Source organism: Ornithorhynchus anatinus, chromosome 12 (genome assembly GCF_004115215.2).
Source record: "Ornithorhynchus anatinus isolate Pmale09 chromosome 12, mOrnAna1.pri.v4, whole genome shotgun sequence".
Lineage (NCBI taxonomy): Eukaryota > Metazoa > Chordata > Mammalia > Monotremata > Ornithorhynchidae > Ornithorhynchus > Ornithorhynchus anatinus.
In genome coordinates this window covers 7,024,770-7,045,399 of record NC_041739.1, presented here as the reverse complement: position 1 = coordinate 7,045,399, position 20,630 = coordinate 7,024,770, and the positions used below count along the sequence as shown (strand labels likewise).

At 49.8% G+C, this 20,630-nt stretch overlaps 2 protein-coding genes across 9 annotated transcripts in view; one reads left to right on the top strand and one right to left on the bottom strand.

Annotated features, from left to right (window-relative positions):
* Positions 1-12,385, bottom strand: part of FBXO8 (F-box protein 8) — a 45,087-nt gene extending 32,702 nt beyond the window's left edge. Inside the window, exon 1 of one of the 2 annotated variants that reach the window (XM_029076325.2) lies at positions 12,195-12,385. The gene's annotated coding sequence lies outside the window, so the exon portion shown is untranslated. The remainder of the gene's footprint in view (positions 1-12,194) is intronic. The other variant, XM_001505816.6, reaches the window with a different exon arrangement.
* A 252-nt stretch (positions 12,386-12,637) lies between these two features.
* Positions 12,638-20,630, top strand: part of CEP44 (centrosomal protein 44) — a 32,168-nt gene continuing 24,175 nt past the window's right edge. The window contains exons 1-5 of one of the 7 annotated variants that reach the window (XM_029076319.2): positions 12,642-12,724; positions 15,039-15,124; positions 18,371-18,521; positions 18,751-18,852; positions 19,114-19,261. In XM_029076319.2, coding sequence (XP_028932152.1) covers positions 18,433-18,521; positions 18,751-18,852; positions 19,114-19,261 — 339 coding nt within the window. In that variant the 5' untranslated portion in view covers positions 12,642-12,724; positions 15,039-15,124; positions 18,371-18,432. Of the gene's footprint in view, positions 12,739-15,038; positions 15,125-18,369; positions 18,522-18,750; positions 19,021-19,113; positions 19,262-20,630 lie in introns of those variants that run through there. The other 6 variants (XM_029076318.2, XM_029076320.2, XM_029076322.2 and 3 more) reach the window with 6 other exon arrangements.

Below are 20,630 nucleotides of genomic sequence, written 5' to 3'. Positions count from 1 at the left end.
AAACCCATGTTCATCTAACACACCCGTAAGGTGCTGGGGAAGAAGAAGAGCAGGTTATTTTCCTAAATACTACAGGTTATTTTCCAAAATCCTAGGAAACTTCCTAGGCATACATATTGACCGAAAATGTCAAAAACAAAAACATTCATTAATCACTGATGTCCATACTATCATGGTTCTTCAACTGATCTTCTAAGGCCCCCTCAGTCATATTTATTGAGCGCTGTGTGCAGAGCACTGCACTAAGCACTTGGGAGAGGGTAACAAAACAATAAGACAAACACAGTACCTGCAAACGAGCTTATAATCACTCCTCCCCTCTTCAAAGCCCTACTGAAGGCTCGCCTCCTCCAGGAGGCCTTCCCAGACTAAGCCCCCCTTTCCTCGGCTCCCCCTCCCCATCGCCCCGACTCACCCCCTTTGCTCTACCCCCACCCCACAGCACTTGTGCATATATGCACATATCTATAATTCTATTTATTTATATTAATCCCTGTTTATCTGTTCTGATGTCTATCTATATATCTATAATTCTATTTATTTACATTGATGCCTGTTTACTTGTTTTGCTGTCCGTCTCCCCCGCCTTCTAGACTCCCCGCGTTGAGCGCAGGGATTGTCCCTCTGTTGCTGAACTGTGTTTTCCAAGCGCTTGGTAAAGCGCTCTGCACACAGTAAGCGCTCGATAAATACGACTGAATGCACACAGTCCCGACAAGCCCAAAGGAAGGGATACAGAAAGAATCTGGGGCAGAGAATAGATGCCCCAGCTTAAACTTTACAGCATAAGGTCGCTTTTACCATAACGCATGCTTTCATCTGTGGTTTGAACAGAGAACACTGCTGAGGAAGCAGTGAACGCTCTTGCAAAAATGCACTTTTGTCTGGACAGAAGTAATGGCTTTCCCCTTAACTGTAAGCTCCTTGTGAGCAGGGATCTCGTCCATCGAGTTTATTGTACTGTATTTCCCCAGGTGCTCAGCACAGTGCTCGGCCCACAGTAAGCTCTCAATAAATACCACCGACTGACCGATGGAAAGGACACACAGATGCATGTCGTGTTGGTTAAGCCTTAAATACTGCAAACATATTCTTCCTTAATTCAGGAGCCTTCGGAATGAAAGTCCCATTTTATGGGAAAACCCGTTGTCCTTTTTTTAGGAAAAGGTAAAAAAAAAAAAGGATTAAGAAACAAAAGGAAAAAGTCAAGAGTCCAGCCATTACATCACTCTGCTCAAGCACCCGGTACAGTGCTCTAAAGCGCTCAATACTACGGATTAATAAAGTAGAGAACCCGACTATGTATGTGTCTCAGAATAATGATTCCAATTCCTAATTATAATAACGGTAGTGGCACTTGCTAAATGCCTACTATGTGCCAAACGCTGACTGTGCTAAGGGCTGAGGTAAATACAATAAAATCACGTTAGAGAGTCGCTTTCTTCGATGATATCTGTTAAGCACTTACTATGGGCCAGGCACCGTTCTACGCGCTGGGGTAGATACAAGATATTCATTCAATAGTATTTATTGAGCGCTTACCCCGTGCAGACCACTGTACTAAGCGCTTGGAATGTACAATTCGGCAACAGATAGAGACAATCCCTGCCCACCGACGGGCTCACAGCCTAAACAGCGTGGGTCAGTGGAAAGAGCCCGGGCTTGGGAGTCGGAGGTCATGAGTTCGAATCCCAGCTCTGTCACTTTTCAGCTGTGTGACTGTGGGCGAGTCACTTCACTTCTCTGTGCCTCAGTTACCTCACCTGTAAAATGGGGATTAACTGTGAGCCTCATATGGGACAACCTGACTACCCTGTATCTACCCCAGCGCTTAGAACAGTGCTCTGCACACAGTAAGTGCTTAATAAATACCAACATTTTTAAACGGGGGGAGACACACAGCAGAGCAAAACAAGACAAAATCATCAAGATTTATAGAATCAAGGGGATGTACACTATTCGGGTTGGACACAGTCCCTGTCTCACATGGGGTGCACAACCTTAATCCCCATTTTGCAGATGAGGTAACTGAGGCACAGAGCAGTGGCTTGGCTTGCCCAAAGTCCCACAGCAGACAACTGGAGGAGACAAAATTAGAACCCGGGGCCTTCTGACTCCAGGCCTGTGTTTTATCCACTAGGTTACTCTGCTTCTTCCTGCCCATATGTGCCTCACAATCTAAGGAGGGGAAGACACACACACACACACACACACACACACACAAAACCTTCAATCCCAATTTTACAGATGAGGAAACTGGAGCACAGAAAAGTTAAGGAATTACAATGTTGGTATTTGTTAAGCGCTTACTATGTGCAGACCACCGTTCTAAGCGCTGGGGTAGACACGGGGTCATCAGATTGTCCCCTCACAGTCTTAATTCCCATTTTACAGATGAGGGAGCTGAGGCCCAGGAAGTCAATAATAATGTTTTGTATCTGTTAAGCGCTTACTAGGTGCAGAGCCCTGTTCTAAGCGCTGGGGTAGACACAGGGGAATCAGGTGGTCCCACGTGGGGCTCACAGTCTTCATCCCCATTTTACAGATGAGGGAACCGAGGCACAGGGAAGTTAAGCGACTCGCCCACGGTCACACAGCTGCCGAGTGGCAGAGTGGGATTCGAACCCATGACCTCTGACTCCAAAGCCCATGCTCTTTTCACTGAGCCACGCTGCTTCCCATCATCTCAATTATCCCAAGTTCACACAGCAGGCAAGCGGTGGGGCTGGCATTAGAACCCAGGTCTCCCGACTCTCAATGCTGTGCTCTTTCTACTAAGTCACGCTGCTTCTCTACACCTACGGTACCAACGAAATACAGATGCAAGTCCCAACTATTTCTACAGGCTTTATATAAAAGTTGATAGAACAAATCTGGTTTCTACTGAGATTAATTTCAGGGTAAACATTTTTGGGAAGGGCAGGGCCATTGGAAACGTAGGGGATATTTTAAAAACTAAAAAGTTTGAGGAAGCTGTGGGGTCTAGCGGTAGCGCCTGGAAGTCAAAGGACCTGGGTTCTAATCCCAGCTCCACCCCATCTTGGGCAAGTCACGTAACTTCTTTGGGCCTCGGTTTCCTTATCTGTAAAATGGGGATTCGATCCCTGTTCTCCCTCCTATTTGGACCGTGAGCCCCACTTGGGACAGTGTCTGTGTCCATCCGGAGTAGCTTCCATCTCTCCCAGTGCTTAGAATAAAGCTTGACACACAGTAACCACTTAGAGAAGCAGCGTGGCTCAGTGGAAAGAGCCCGGGCTTTGGAGTCGGAGGTCATGGGTTCGAATCCCACGCTGCCACTCGGCATTAAAAAATGTTATAGCAAGCACACTGGGGATTCCAGCAGTGAAGGAATCCCTCACTCAACAAGGGTAATAACTGTGACATCTGTTAAGTGCTTACTACGGGCCAAACACTGAGGTAGACACAACACAGTGAGGTCCCACATGGGGTTCACATTCCATGTAGGAGGGGAGCGCAGACATTGCGCCCCATTTTGCAGATCAAGGAACCGAGGCACAGAGAAGTTAAGCGACTTGCCCAGGGTCACACGGCGGGTGAGGGGCAGAGCGGGGATCAGAACCCAGGTCCTCTGTCTCCCAGGCCCGTGCTGCTCTTTCCACGTAGGGGAGTAGTACGGAGCTAGAGACAACAAGCGGTCTGTCACCTGTAAGACGGAAACGGCCCGCGTGTGAACAAATTCACTTTTAAGGCGGGCTGAAACGACTGGTTGGCGCCCTGGAGAGGAGACCAGAACAGAGGCTAAGAAGCTTGAACGCGTGCGGATGAAGAGATGCTCTCCGGAGAACGGTGGCGGAGATTCAACTCACTGAAAAATCAGCTGGGAACAATCGGTACTATTTCCCCCAGCCCCTGCCCCTGGGAAAAGCCCTGTACTAAGCGCTTGGAAACGTACGATACGGTAGGTGTACATGATCCTTGCCCTCAAGGTGTTTACAGTGAAGGTGAGGAGCCAGAAATTAAAGTCAATTACAGGTAGCCACGACAGCGTTTAAGGATATGTCAATATAAGGTGGGTGAGGGTGAGCTGAATCCTCCCCGCTATTTCCCTTCCTCCTAATTATTTTCATGACTCCCTCCCTCTGTGACCACCTTGGGCCTTCCCCGACTAAGCCTTCATTTCCTCTTCTTCCCCTCCCTTCTGACTCCCGCTTGGCCTTCTACCTTCATCCCCTCCTCTCTCGGCCCCGCCGCACTCACGCCCGCATCCGTGAACTCTCTCTTTCTTCGTTTATTTGTTTTTATGGCATTTGCTAAGCACTCGCTACGTGCCAGGCACCGGACTGAAGTGCCGGGGCGGAGACAGGTTAATCAGGCGAACGCAGTCCACGTCCCGCCTGGGGCTCGCGGTCTTAATCTGACGGATGAATCTGACAGGCTTTCGGTCTTCGTTTTAAGGATGAGGCAACTGAGGCACGGAGAAGTTGGGCGACTTGCCCAAGATCACACAGCAGACGAGTGGGGGAGCGAGGATTAGAACCCAGGTTCTTCTTTTAGGCCCGTGTTCTATCCGCTCGGCCAAGCTGCTTCCCATTATATATAGGGTGGCTCAGTGGAAAGAGCCTGGGCTTCGGAGTAAGCGGTCATGGGTTCGACTCCCGGCTCTGCCGCTTGTCAGCTGTGTGACGGTGGGCGAGTCACTTAACTTCTCGGGGCCTCAGTGACCTCATCTGTAAAATGGGGATTAACTGTAAGCCTCACGTGGGACGACCTGATTACCCTGTATCTCCCCCAGCGCTTAGAACAGTGCTCTGCACAGAGTAAGCGCTTAACAAATACCAACATTATTATTATATATTATACTGTACACACACACACACACAAATATGTATATTTATTCAACGGTATTTATTGAGCGCTTACCATGTGCAGAGCACTGTACTGAGCGCTTGGAATGGGCAAATCGGCAACAGATAGAGACAGTCCCTGCCCTCTGACGGGCTTACGGTCTGTATCAGTGGAGAGAGCCGGGGCTTGGGAGTCAGAGGTCACGGGTTCATATCCCAGCTCTGCCGCTTGTCAGCTGTGTGACTGTGGGCAAGTCAATTCACTTCTCTGTGCCTCAGTTACCTCCTCTGTAAAATGGGGATGAAGACTGTGAGCCTCACATGGGACCACCTGATTTCCCTGTGTCTACCTCAGCGCTTAGAACAGTGCTCTGCACATAGTAAGCGCTTAACAGATACCAACATTTTATATATATATATATAATATTATATATATATATATATATATATATAATGTCTGCATCTCATCTAGATTGTAAGCTCGCTGTGGGCCGGGAACTTGTCTACCAACTCTGCTACCCTGTACTCTTCCAGGCGCTTAGTACAGTGCTCTGCACGCCGTAAGTGCTCAATAAATACGATTGATTGTGTCTACCAACTAACTCTACAGTATCTAACTCATCCAAGCGCTGACTACAGCGTTCTGCACTGCGTAGAGTAAGCACTCGTGACTGAGCAGCCACGTGTTTAGCTTCACGTGCTATACTAGTAAAGCGATTTATCTTGGAATTTAGAGAAAACTAAATGGTATTTAGTAGCATCTAAATCACGAGCGCAAATGCAAGGTGGTATTTCCGTGGTAATGGATATTGCCTGGTTGTCTCCACTTGAACCATAAAGCCTGAAAATCCCCGGGAGATAAGAGACTAGACCAAAGGATACGCATGGGTCGTACTCTTGAGATCACGAAACTTGATGAATCCGGTTGAAAACGAAACCAAGTCGACAGGGATTAATATTCTATTTTTCAAACTCGACCCGCTGACCCAAAGGTTAAGTTTAGGGGTGGAACAAAATTGTATTTACTGTGGTGTGGCTACTGCTTTTTATACCCAAATGGCAGATGATCTTTCAGTGAATTATTTACTAACTATGCCGTGGAGAAATAAGGAGCTACTCAGAAAAAGGACGTGTATCTAAAAGCTTCCAGGTTAATAACTGCCCCCTCCACCAAATCCCGCCAAGTATTTCACTTGTTACAAATCCCAACTGCTTGTTCCGTGGGGAACCGTGGCCTAAAAATCGTAGTCGAATAACCCGCTGCCTTATTATGGGCAAGTCGGCCGCGGCGCCTCAGTTTACTCCCCTGAAAACAGGTGTCACATCACTACTCGGGATGTCGTGTGACCGGTTAAACCAAGACCGATGAATCGACGACTTGGACTGCCGCTACTCCTCCGGACGGAATCAGCCCGTAACAGCCGAAAACGACAAACCCGCGAATGGAGAAGACCTACCGCCCACGCTGGTGAAAAACCGCCCCCCAAAATGATCTGGGGACTTTTCTACTACGAACCCTCTACCGGCCTAAAACGCTACATGAAATCGACCACGGCGCCCAGCGCACGGAATCGGAGAAACATGCGATTCCAAGGGACAACGCCGTGAATGGCCCAAGAGGGTGGAGATAAGCTTTTACTTCCCTCCAAGGCAATCGAGTTCATTGATTGCAGCGGTCAACGGACAAGTGTCCAACCTCAGCTTGAAAGGCAATACCACGTGCGTAGGTCACGGGTTCGAACCCCAGCTCTGCCACTTGTCAGCTGGGTGACTGTGGGCAAGTCACTTCACTTCTCTGGGCCTCAGTTACCTTATCTGTAAAGTGGGGATGAAGACTGTGAGCCTCACGTGGGACAACTTGATTACCCTCTATCTACCCCAGCGCTTAGAACAGTGCTGTGCACATAGTAACAGATACCAACATTATTATTATATTATATATTATATAATGATAATGATAATAATAATGTTGGTATTGGTTAAGCGCTTACTATCCTGCCCGAGTTGGACTTGGGAGGCGCGGCTAACCCGAGCCGGCCGGGCAGGCTAAAAGCTGGGGTTCCGCCACGCGGGCCGGGCCCGGGTTTTATTTTTTCAGGGCCGCAAAATCCCAGGCTCGACAGGAAGGGACACGGCGCCTTTAAATGGCTCGGCAGCTTGGCTCCGAGCGGGGCAGGGAACCGTTCCAACTGTGGAGGAGATAAGATCAGGAGATCCCAGCCGGGACGGAGTGAAGTCAGACCAGAAAAAGAATTCCGGTGCGCATCTGGCCGTCCCCCGTCCCATCTTTTCGGCTCCGGGCGAGGCAACGGCCCGCAGGAGGAGAGGAGCCCTCCCCGAGCACCCTGGATTTGACTCTGTCACAGCCCCACGAGACCCGGGGGTGAGGGACCTGGGTTCGGCGTGGCCCCGTGTCGGGCTCTATTATTTATTATTATTCTTTATTATTTATTTCAATGTCCGTCTCCTGGGTTCGGCGTGGCCCCGGGCCGGGCTCTATTTCCTATTATTTTTCTTATCTATTTTAATGTCCGTCTCCTGGGTTCGGCGTGGCCCCGGGCCGGGCTCTATTTCCTATTATTTTTCTTATCTATTTTAATGTCCGTCTCCTGGGTTCGGCGTGGCCCCGTGCCGGGCTCTATTATTTACTATTATTTTTCTTTATGATTTAATGTCCGTCTTCTGCGTTCAGCGTGGCCCAGTGCTGGGCTCTATTATTTATTATTATTTTTCTCTATTATTTATTTTAATGTCCCTCTTCTGGGTTCGGCGTGGCCCTGTGCCGGGCTCTACTATTTACTGTTATTTTTCTTGATTATTTATTTTAATGTCCGTCTTCTGGGTTCGGCGTGGACCTGAGCCGGGCTCTATTATTTACTATTATTTTTCTTGATTATTCATGTTAATGTCCATCTAGACTGCAACCCCTATATGGGCAAGAAGCAGCGTGGCTCAGTGGCAAGAGCCCGGGCTGGGGAGTCAGAGGTCATGGGTTCGCATCCCGGCTCTGCCCCTTGTCAGCTGTGCGACTGTGGGCGAGTCACTTCACTTCTCTGGGCCTCAGTTCCCTCATCTGAAAAATGGGGATTAACTGTGAGCCTCACGTGGGACAACCCGATGACCCTGTATCTACCCCAGCGCTTAGAACAGTGCTCCGCCCAGAGTAAGCGCTTAAATGCCAGCATTATCATTAAAAATCATGTCTGCCCCCCCTTCGCGTGTTCTACTCTCCCAAGCGCTTAGTACAGTGCTCTACACACAGAAAGGACTGAATAAATACCACTGATTGATTGATTCTCTGACCAGCGAATGAGTTAATGAGCGGAAGCGTTCGTGTTTAATAATAATAATGTTGGTATTTGCTAAGCGCTTACTATGTGCCGAGCACCGTTCTAAGCGCTGGGGTAGATTCAAGGCAATCAGGTTGTCCCACGTAGGGCTCACAGACTTCACCTCCATTTTACAGATGAGGGAACTGAGGCACGGAGAAGTGACTCGCCCAAGGTCACAGAGCTGACAAGCGGCAGAGCCGGGATTCGAACCCAAGAAAGGAGGCTGTGGGGGCTTACCGAGGGTAGAGCCTGGGCCTCGTACTTGTATTGGGCGCTTCTGAGCATGCGGGACAGGGACCTGCTCACCAAATAGAGATTACTATCCTAGCTCTACGCACGGGTACCAGCACTGGCTCAACTGTGAGCCCGTTGTTGGGCAGGGAGGGTCTCTGTTGCTGAACCGTCCATTCCAAGCGCTTAGTACAGTGCTCTGCACATTGTGAGCGCTCAATAAACGCGACTGAATGAACGAATGAACTGCAATCCCAGGTTTGGAGGTCTAGTTACCTGTCATTTGGTGTTTTTCGGAACAGAATTATTTGTTCTTAGGGCTAAAAGCCTCATTTCAGTGCTTTTATCCATTTTCGTCACGTCAACGTCACCAGTCGTTCGGAGTGAACTGAGAAGCAGCGTGGCCTAGTGGATAGAGCACACGCCTGGGAGTCAGAAGGACTTGGGTTCTAATCCGGCCTCCGTGTGTCGGGTGTGTGAGCTGGGACACGTCACTTCACTTCTCTGGGCTTCAGTTACCTCATCTGGAAAATGGGGATTGAGACTGTGAGCCCCACGTGGGACCGCAACCCTGTCCGACCCGATTCATTTGTTTCTACCCAGCGCTCAGTCCGGTGTCTGGCACAAAATAAGTACTTAAATATCATAAAAAAAACCCCAACAACTTTGCTGTTGACATGCAGAGGCTCATCTTGGAGGCTGTTTCTGGCCTTTGCATGGCCAGAGGGGAAATGCTGAGTTATTTCAGAAGTAGACGGAAGAAGGGCAAGACTTACTGAGGAGGTCAATGGGAGAAATGAATAGAGATAAGAGAAATACATGGGTCCTGAGTTAAATCACATCTGGAATATAATAATAATAACAATAATTACGGTATTTGATAAACACTTCCTATTTACCAAGCTCCGTTCTAAACGCTGGCATAGATACAAGGTAATCAGGTTGTCCCACGTGGGGCTCATTCATTCATTCAACTGTATTTATTGAGCGCTTACTGTGTGCAAAGCACTGCACTTGGAAAGTGCAGTTCAGCAACAGATAGAGAGAATCCCTACCCAACATTGGGCTCGCAGTCTAGAAGTGGGGAGACCGACAACAAGGCAAAACAAAACCAGTAAACAGGAAGCGACAGCATCGATATAAATAAGCAGAATTATAGATGTACATATACACATCATTGATAAAATGATTTTTAATTTTTGCATAATTTTACTCCCCATTTTCCAGATGAGGTCACTGAGGCCCAGCAGTGAATCCACTTGCTCAAGGGCACCCAGCAGACAAGTGGCAGGGGAATTAGAACCCAGTACCTTTAGATGCCCAGGCCCGGCCTCTTGCCACCAGCCGGAGAAGCGGCGTGGCTTAGTGGCAAGAGCCCGGGCTTGGGACTCGGAGGCCGTGGGTTCTAATCCCGCCTCCGCCACTTATCAGCTGCGTGACTGTGGGCAAGTCCCTTCACTCCTCTGGGCCTCGGTGACCTCATCTGTCAAATGGGGATGAAGACTCTGTGCCCCACGTGGGACAATCTGATCGCCTTGTATCTCCCCCAGGGCTTAGAACAGTGCTTGGCACACAGTAAGCGCTTAACAAATACCATCATTAGTATTAGGCCATGTTGCTCGTTGTGGGCGGGGAATGTCCCTGCTTGTTGTTGTTCACTCTCCCAAAAGCTCAGCACGGTGCTCTGCCCCTAGTAAGCGCTTAATAAATACACTGGAATGATTTTATTTACTTAGATTATTAGATTATTATTATTTTTCATTTAGGTTGATGTGGGACCACCTGATCACCTTGTATCCACCCCAGCGCTTAGAACAGTGCTTGGCACACAGTAAGCGCTTAACAAACACTATCATTATTATTAGGCCAAGTTGCTGGTTGTGGGCAGGGGATGTCCCTGCTTGTTATGGTTGCTGTGTACTCTCCCAAGCGCTCAGTATGGTGCTCTGCACCTAGTAAGCGCTTAATACACCCAAATGATGATTTATTTAGATTATTTTTAGATTATTATGCCATATTAGATTATTTTATTCATCTAGGTTGACCGTGGGACAACATGATCACCTTGGATCCCCCCCAGGTGCTTAGAACAGTGCTTGGCACATTGTAAGCATTTAAATACCATGATCATGATGCCTCATCTGTAGAGAAGCAGCGTGGCTCAGTGGAAAGAGCATGGGCTTTGGAGTCAGGGCTCATGAGTTCGAATCCCAGCTCTGCCACTTGTCGGCTGTGTGACTGTGGGCAAGTCACTTAACTTCTCTGTGCCTCAGTTCCCTCATCTGTAAAATGGGGATGAAGACTGTGAGCCCCACGTGGGACAACCTGATTCCCCTATGTCTACCCCAACGCTTAGAACAGTGCTCGGCACATAGTAAGCGCTTAACAAATACCAACATTATTATTATTATTAAAATGGGGATGAAGACTGTGTGCCTCACGTGGGACCACCTGATCACCTTGTAGCCCCCAGCACTTTAGAACAGTGCTTTGCACATAGTAAGCACTTAAATATCAATTATGCCTCATCTGTAAAATGGGGATGAAGACTGTGAGCCCCACGTGGGACCATCTGATCACCTTGTATCCCCCAGCGCTTAGAACAGTGCTTGGCACATAGTAAGCACTTAAATTCCATTATCATGATGCCTCATCTGTAAAATGGGGGATGAAGACTGGGAGCCTCACATGGGACCACCTGATCACCTTGTAGCCCCCAGCGCTTAGAACAGTGCTTTGCACATAGTAAGCACTTAAATATCAATTATGCCTCATCTGTAAAATGGGGATGAAGACTGTGAGCCCCACGTGGGACCATCTGATCACCTTGTATCCCCCAGCGCTTAGAACAGTGCTTGGCACATAGTAAGCACTTAAATTCCATTATCATGATGCCTCATCTGTAAAATGGGGGATGAAGACTGGGAGCCTCACATGGGACCACCTGATCACCTTGTAGCCCCCAGCGCTTAGAACAGTGCTTTGCACATAGTAAGCACTTAACAAATATCAATTATGCCTCATCTGTAAAATGGGGATGAAGACTGGGAGCCCCACGTGGGACCATCTGATCACCTTATATCCCCCAGCGCTTAGAACAGTGCTTGGCACATAGTAAGCACTTAACAAATATCAATTATGCCTCATCTTTAAAATGGGGATGAAGACTGTGAGCCCCACGTGGGACCATCTGATCACCTTATATCCCCCAGCGCTTAGAACAGTGCTTGGCACATAGTAAACACTTAACAAATATCATTATCATTATGCCTCATCTGTAAAATGGGGATGAAGACTGGGAGCCCCACGTGGGACCACCTGATGACCCTGCATCTCCCCCAGCGCTTAGAACAGTGCTCTGCACATAGTAAGCGCTTAACAAACACCATCATTAGCACCATGCCTCTTTACTTGTTTGGATATCTGCCTCCCCCCTTCTAGACTGGAAGCCCTGTGTGGGCAGGGACTGTCTCTATCGCTGAGCTGTACTTTCCAGGCGCTTAGTACAGTGCTCAGGGCCCAGGAAGCGCTCAACAAACAGGACTGGACGAATGAATGAATGAGCAAGTGGAGCGCATGCGCCCTGGGGGGGGCGGAGGGACACGCAGCGCCCCCGGTGCCTGGTTACCTGAAAACCCCGCCCCGCCCTCCCATTGGTCGGCTCGGCCGTCACTCAGGACGCCGCGCATTCCCATTGGCCGCTTCCCCGGCGGCGCTCCCGGGCGAGAAACCGGATCTTTTTTTTCGCCCTCCCCCCCCCCCACGTCGGCCGGCAAGGCGGAAGGAAAAGGGAGTGAGGCGTCACGGGGGAGAAAAGAGTCCGTACCTCAGCCACCTGCGATGACCCACCGCCGCCGCGACGACTCGGCCTCGGGGCGGGGGCCTCAGCCAGCGGGAGGGAGGCCCGCCCGGGCCATGGACGCCGCCGCTCGACCCCGCGGAGGACGACCTCCCTCAACCGTGGCGGCCCTCAGCGCCGCCGGGCCCCTTTTGACGTTTCCTACTGTTGCCGGAAATGACGTAACCCCCGCGGAGTAAAGCCCAGCTCTCGTTGGCATCGGCCGATTCGTGCCTCCCCGACGCGGAATTGCGCTTCTCCCTTTTGATAAAGAAAATCAAACGCCCCGACCAGCGGAGGACGTTTCGGCCGGGGAGGCTTTCCGCCTTTTTCTTTCTCGGAGGGGCGGGTTGGGAGGGTGTGTCGAATCGGGCGTTGGGGAGCGCGGGCTGCCTCGTGGGGCGCAGCGGTTTCCAACGGCTCCGAAGCGGCAGCGCCGAGGGAGGCCGGCGGCGCATGCGCAGAGCGGCGGGAGCCCAGCTGGCCCAGACACCAGGGAGCCCAACCCTCAGCACAAGGTCAACACCCTCAGGTGGCCTCTTCTTCCTCCCCTGGGTAGATTCAGGACCTGGCATTTATGCTCTCTTATCTACTGAGCTCTTACTGGGTGCAAAGCACCCTCCTGAGCCCCTGGGAGGGGACAGTTCTGCAACCATCCCTGCCCACACTGAGCTCCCAGTCTAGAAGGGGGGGGGGGCAGCAATAGAAATAAATAGAATTAGAGCTAGAGGCAGACATGCAATTGCATTGATTGAGCGCTTACTATGTGCAGAGCACTGTACTAAGCGCTTGGAATGGACAGTTGGGCACCAGGGAGAGGCAATCCCTGCCCACATTGGGCTCCCAGTCTAGAAGGGGGGGGGGGGGCAGCAATAGAAATAAATAGAATTAGAGCTAGAGGCGGTCATGCAATTGTATTGATTGAGCGCTTACTATGTGCAGGGCACTGTATTAAGCGCTTGGAATGGACAATTCAGCAATAAAGAGAGAGAATCCCTGCCCACAGTGGGTTCCCAGTCTAGAAGGAGGGGAGGCGGACATGGGAACAAGTAGGCACCAATAGAAATAACTAGAATTAGAGCTATAGGCAGTCATGCAATTGTATTGATTGAGCGCTTACGATGTGCAGAGCACTGTACTAAGCGCTTGGAATGGACATTTGGGCACCAGGGAGAGGCAATCCCTGCCCACAGTGGGCTCCCAGTCTAGAAGGGGGGGAGGCGGACATGGGAACAAGTAGGCATCAATAGAAATAAATAGAATTAGAGCTATAGGCAGTCATGCAATTGTATTGATTGAGCGCTTACTATGTGCAGAGCACTGTATTAAGCGCTTGGAATGGACAGTCGGGCACCAAGGAGAGGCAATCCCTGCCCACATTGGGCTCCCAGTCTAGAAGGGGGAGCAGCAATAGAAATAAATAGAATTAGAGCTATAGACACTCATGCAATTGTATTGATGTATTGTATTAAGTGCTTGGAATGGACAATTCAGCAATAAAGAGAGACAATCCCTGCCCACACTGGGCTCCCAGTCAAGAAGGGGGGGAGACAGACGTGGAAATAAGTAGGCATCAACAGAAATAAATAGAATTAGAGCTATAGTCATTTATTCAGTCGTATTTATTGAGCGCTTACTATGTGCAGAACGCTGTCCTGAGCGCTTGGAATGGACACGTGGGCCCCAGATAGAGACCATTCCTGTCCACAGTGGGCTCACAGTCTAGAAGAGGGGGAGGCAGACATGCAAATAAGTAGGCATCAATAGAAATCAATAGAATTAGAGTTGTAGTCATTCATTCGGTTGTATTTATTGAGCGCTTGCTATGTGCAGAGCACTGTACTAAGCTCTTAGAATGAACAGTTGGGCACCAAAGAGAAGCAATCCCTGCCCACATTGGGCTTACAGTCTAGAAGGGGGGGAGGCAGACATGCAAATAAGTAGGCATCAATAGAAATAAATAGAATTAGAGCTATAGACACTCATTCAATCGTATTTATTGAGCACTGACTATGTGCAGAGCACTGTACTAAGCACTTGGAATGGACAGTTGGGCTCCAGATAGAGGGAATCCTTGCCCACATTGGGCTCCCGGTCTAGAAGGGGGGGAGACAGACATCAAAACAAGTAGGCATCCATAGGGATAAATAGAATTAGAGCTATAGGCACATCATTAATGTAAATAAATAGAATTATGGATATGTACATAGATACACAAGGACTGTGGGTGGGGAGAAGGGGTAGAGCGTTCATTCAAACATATTGAGCGCTCACTATGTTCAGAGCACTGTACTAAGTGCTTGGAATGGACAATGTGGCAACAGAGAGAGCCCATCCCTGCCCAACAGCGGGCTCACAGTCTAAATGGGGGCGACAGACAGTAAAGCAAAACAAGTAGTTTGGCGTCAACATCATCAGGATACATAGAATCACAGATAGATACAAATGATCCATAAAATGAATAGCGAACTAATATATACAGATATGCACAAGTGCTGTGGGGAGGGGAGGAGGAGCAGAGGGAAGGGGAGGGCTCGGTCTGGGAAGGCCTCCTGGAGGAGGTGAGATCTCAGTAGGGCTTTGAAGGAGGCAAGAGAGTTTGGTGGATGTGAAGAGGCCTCCCCTTTCCCTCTGCTCCTCCTCCCCTCCCCATCGCCCCGATTCCCTCCCTCCGCCCTACCCCCCTTCCCCGCCCCGCAGCACTTGTGCATATTTGTACATATTTATTAGTCTGTTTTATTAACGACGTGTAGAGAGCTAGAATTCTCTTTATTTTGATGCCGTTGATGCCCGTCTACTTGTTTCGTGTCGTTGTCTATCTCTCCCTTCTAGACCGTGAGCCCGTTGTCGGGTAGGGATCGTCTCTATCAGTTGCCGAATCGGACTTTCCGAGCGCCTGGTCCAGTGCCGCGCGCACGGTAAGCGCCCAATAAATACGACTGAACGGATGCTTTGCACACAGCGCCCGGTAAATGCGGTTGAATGGATGAAGGGCACGGGCCTGGGAGTCAGGAGGTCACGGGTTCCGATCCCGGCTCTGCCGCTTGTTTGCTCCGAGACTTTGGGCAAGTCACTTCTCTGAGCCTCACTTACCTCGTCTGTTAAATGGGGATCGGGACCGTGAGGCCCAGATGGGGCAGGGACCGTGTCCAATCCAATTTGCCTGTGTCCACCCCAATGCTTAGTACGGTGCCTTGCACACAGTAAGCACTTAGCAAACGGCATAATCGTTATTATTAGAATACGGTGAACAGATACACTGGCTGCCCACAACGAGCAGTCTGGGAGTCGGGCGGCGGGAAGACGGACATTAATAGAAACAAATTCCAGGTATCCTGCGTTGCTCTTGCACCTAATAGTAATTGTACTCAAGTGCTTACTGTGTGCCAAGCATTGTTCTGAGCGCTGAGGTAGATACAAGTTAATCAGGTTGGACCCAATCCCTGCCCCACGCTCACACTCTTAATCCCCATTTTACAGACGGGCTAACCTAAGCCCGGAGAAGTGATTTGCCCAGGGTCACAGACCAGACGTGCGGTGGAGCCGGGATTCGAACCCTGGCCCCCCGCTCTACCCACTGAGCCACACTGCTTTGGAAATTGCCCCCGAGCCCCACAGCACTTATGCGCATTTGTGTTATATTCACATCTCTCTCCCCCTCTAGACTAAGCACGTGGTGGGCACTGAACGTGACTACCAACCGTGTAGTCTCCCGGGCGCTTAGTACAGTGCTCTGCACCTAGTAAGCGTTCAGTAATTGGTCGACTGATGCTCGGCCCCCGGATCCCCTCACTCCTCTTCCCCCGCCCTCCCCCGCGGCTGAGTCCGCGGGTCGGGAAAGAGGAGAAGGAGTCGATCGTGCCGTCAGTGATATCGAACACCTGCCGAGGGCAGAACACCGTACTGAGCGCTGGAGAGTACGATACGTCAGAGTCGGTGGACGTGTTGGAGGAGCCGACCGTCTGCGGGGTGGAGCGGAAGGGGTGGATTTTAGGATGTCGCCGAGGTCGAACTGTCAGCGTTTGGTGACGGGCCGAATATGCGCGTCGAGAAAGGGACGAGTCGAGGGCAATTGCGTCGTCTACGGGGCTGGGAAAGGTGGGGGAGGACGGGGTTTGGGCGGGAAGGCGAGTTCTGTTGTGGACATGTTTAGTCTGAGGTGTCGATGGGGGGGAAATGCCGGAGGGCAGAGAAGGAGAGAGGTCGGGGCTGGAGGGGTAGATCGGGGAATCGGCCGGGAGGAGTTACGAAACCACGGGAGCGAAGGGGTTCTCTGAGGGAGTGGACGTAGATGGAGAATAGAAGGGCCACCGGGTCTGAAGACTGAAGATCTCCAACGATTAAGGGAGTGGGAAGCAGAGGAGGAGCTCGCGAAAAAGACCGAGGAGTGGCCGGAGACGTAATAACGTTGGTATCTGTTCAGCGCTTACTCTGCGCAGAGCCCACTGTTGTAAGCGCTGGGCTAGGTACAGGATAATCGGGTTGTCCCACGGGAGGCTCACAGTCTTCATCCCCATTTTACAGATGAGGGAACTGAGGCCCAGTGAAGTGACTCGCCCACAGTCACACAGCTGACAGGTGGCAGAGCCGGGATTCGAACCCGTGACCTCTGACTCCCAAGCCCGGGCTCTTTCCACTGAGCCAGGCTGCTTCTCTAGTAGTAGTAACCATTCCTAGTAACCATTAGTTTAGGCTTCCGACGTTGAATCATTCAGGAGGAGAATTAAGGTTGATCGCCTAAAACCTGCCAACAGACGGTAGTGAAAAGTGAAGTTGCTTCTGCCAAGATCTAGCGCAACTGAAACAGAGCATGAGGGAATTTCAGTAGCGGAAATCCTCGCGGTAAAATAACACTTCACCTAATCATAACGTTGGTATCTGTTAGTATTTGTTAAGCGCTTCCTATGTGCGGAGCACTGTTCTAAGCGCTGGGGGAGATCCAGGGTCATCAGGTTGTCCCACGTGAGCCTCGCAGTTAATCCCCATTTTCCAGATGAGGGAACTGAGGCCCAGAGAAGGGAAGTGACTCGCCCACAGTCACACAGCTGACAAGTGGCCGAGCCGGGAGTCGAACCCACGACCTCTGACCCCGAAGCCCGAGCTCTTCCCCCTGAGCCACGCTGCTTCCCGATCATCTGTTCAGACACCCGGCTACGGATTTTTTCGGGGTAAAGAGACGGGTTCGTACCTGCCGTCCGAGCCCTTGTGCCCGGATTGGCCTGCCGGCCGCTTTTGAGCTCTTTTCCCCTGCAATTCCTCTTTTCCTTCAGCATATTCTTCATTCAGACTTTCTCCAGTAGAATTTCATAACAGTTACATTTGAAAGGAACAGCAGCGATTTTTTATATTTTTTTCAGCCTTCATTACATTGGAGGTGATAGGCATTGCGTGGTTTTCTGAGGTTTAAAATATTACACACTGACATAAACAAGAATTATATGAACGATTCAGAATAGTGAATATCAGTCAATGTCAATCCGTACGTATTTTTCTGTGATCCAAAGACGCACATACTTTATTTTCCAAAAAGACATTATTGCTGGTGAGACTCTAACCATTCATGCCAAGTGTGGCTGAAAAGGCAAGTGAAACCCACCGAGTTAATATATTGTGTGCCCAGAAAGAGGGAGAATAATTGGACCCTATTTCAGGGGAGATGTCGAGTGAATATTTTTGCCGTGTGTGTGCAAGCTCATGGAATACGTAATTGATTGTTTTACTATTTGGGAAATTATGACACAGAAGAACTAGGCAAACCTGAATCTTTAGTGTAAATTTAAGGTCACCCAGGCTACGTTATTTGTGCGTTTGGATTATAAACTCAGTCGGTCATTCAGGGAGTCAGATAATGGATGGCTTGTGACTCTTTATATAATGGTATTTACTGCATTGTCCACGTAATCTTCCTTTTTTAATACGTTAAATTCCAGAGAATCTTTTTCTGGGGCAATTATCGATGTTTAGTGTAATTCTTGAACAAAGCAGCGAAATGCGGAGCTCAGTGGAATTGAAACTCCCAGTTGCGTATCCAGAATTATGTAAGAAATAACCCGGTTTTAAAAAAAGACCCCCAAACCATCTCTGAGTTATACGAACAGAAGATGAGAGAATTCACTAGCAATTCATGGGTTTTAAATCGGCTTCATAGGCTCTTCATTTTTCAGGTGAGGCCAATCAAAGGCAAATAAATAGTCACAAGACTCACAAGAGAACGGAATTTTAAGGAATGGCAACGGGAGACTTGAAAGGGAGCTTACGCAAAGTGGAACATGGACTTCGTTTGCTGAATTATCCCAGAGAGGTGGATTACGCGGGGTGAGTTGCTCTGGGGAATTCCACTTCAGGATGACAGCAACCGAAGAATTAGCTGCAGAAAGCGTTAACTTCATTAAAAGTAGGAAAAGAAAACCCAAGCGGATCCTATATGAAGGAGCTAGGATACTTTGAGTTGGTTTGAAAAAGGGCTAGAGCTTTGTGGAGTCTGTGCGAACTGTTGGTAGATATGGTAGAGTTCTCAGAAATGTAGTACCGTGATTTCTTTCAGACCGAGTTTTGATCATACGCCCCTTTTGGAATCACAAAATTCAAAGTCGACGTTTCCCAGTTGGGAAGGAGTTTCCGATCATCTTTTTAAACCCCGCCTCAGGTATGCGTCGGAACTGTCCGAGACAATCTCGGAAACCCCTTCATGGACTAGGCAAGTGACGGAGAGGGTTGGCCGGAAGCACTCGTTCCTTTTGAGATTCCCCCGAGCGAGGGCCACCGACTACGCGGCAGATACTCGGAGAACGTTTCCAGGCAGGGCATCCCTTTGGTAGTTTAAATTCTATTTTGAAAAATGGAATTCATCCGTTTATTTTGTGTGCGTGTGTGTGTACTTCTGAATGTTTTCTCCCCTCTCCAACAGAATGGTCAAGGGAGATCCTGCAGCCTTTCTACCCATCATCAGCTACGCTTTCACGTCCTACTCAACTTGCATCGCAGAACTGCTGGTGGCTTCAGGCGTGGAACTCATAGGGAAGAACGACGTGCGCTTTCTAGACGCTGTCTACAAGGTATCGGTTACTCAGAGTTCTTCACTCTAAAAAGTGGCCGATCAAGAGAAAAAAAACTCCCCGTTAGCAAACTCGCAGCGGTAACGATAGCATCTGTGAAGTCCTTACTATGTGCCAAGCACTGTAGTAAAAGCTAGGGAAGAGTCAAGTCCCAGCGTACTCACCCAAGCGCTTAGTACAGTGCTCTACACGCGGTAAATGTTCGGTAAGTACCGATCGATCGATCGACCAGTAAAATTAGTTTAATGAAATGCACCATTAGTATAATAATAATGTTGGTATCTGTTAAGCGCTTACTATGTGCCGAGCACCGTTCTGAGCGCTGGGGGAGACACAGGGGAATCAGGTTGTCCCCCGTGGGGCTCCCGGTCTTCATCCCCATTTTACAGATGAGGTAACCGAGGCCCCGAGAAGTGAAGTGACTTGCCCACAGTCACCCAGCTGACAAGTGGCCGAGCCGGGATTCGAACCCATGACCTCTGACTCCAAAGCCCGTGCTCTTTCCACCGAGCCACGCTGCTTCTCCACTTAGTATATTTAACTCGGTCGTGTCAATCGATTATCATTTAGGAACAATTTTAAGACAGGTCGAAGAGGCGAAGGGGAGAGCTTTTCTTTCCTCTGTTAGCAGCAGAATCAACCGGGGGGCATAATTCTGGGTCGGGGTCCATTGCCGGCGGCTTTGAGGGGAGAGGGAAGAAGAGGATGTAAAGCCCGGAAGACTCCTGGGAGTTGCAGTAATCTGGAGCATTTTCCCTAACGACTCCAGTCCACGAAACGACTCCAGTCCAGTCTTTTTATGGTATTGATTAAGCACTTACTGTGTGCCAAGCACTGTTCTAAGAGCTGGGGTAGATACAGGGTGATCAGGTTGTCCCACGTAGGGTTCACACTCTTAATTCCCATTTAACAGACGAGGTGACTAGGGCACAGAGAAGTGAGGCGGCTTGCCCGAGGTCCCACAGCAGACGAATGGCGGAGCCGGGATTAGAACCCAGCTCCTCTGGCTCCCAGGCGCGGGCTTGATCAGCGTGGCGCAGAGGAAAGTGCCCGGGCTTGGGAGTCAGAGGGCGTGGGTTCTAATCCCCGCTCCGCCACTTGTCAGCTGTGTGACCTTGGGCAGGTCACTTGATTTCTCGGGAAGCAGCGCGGCTCAGTGGAAAGAGCCCGGGCTTCGGAGTCAGAGGTCACGGGTTCGAGGCCCGGCTCTGCCGCGTGTCAGCTGTGTGACCGTGGGCAAGTCACTTCACTTCTCTGTGCCTCCGTTACCCCATCTGTAAAATGGGGATGAAGACTGCGAGCCTCACGTGGGACAACCTGATCACCCTGTATCTCCCCCAGTGCTTAGAACAGTGCTCTGCACATAGTA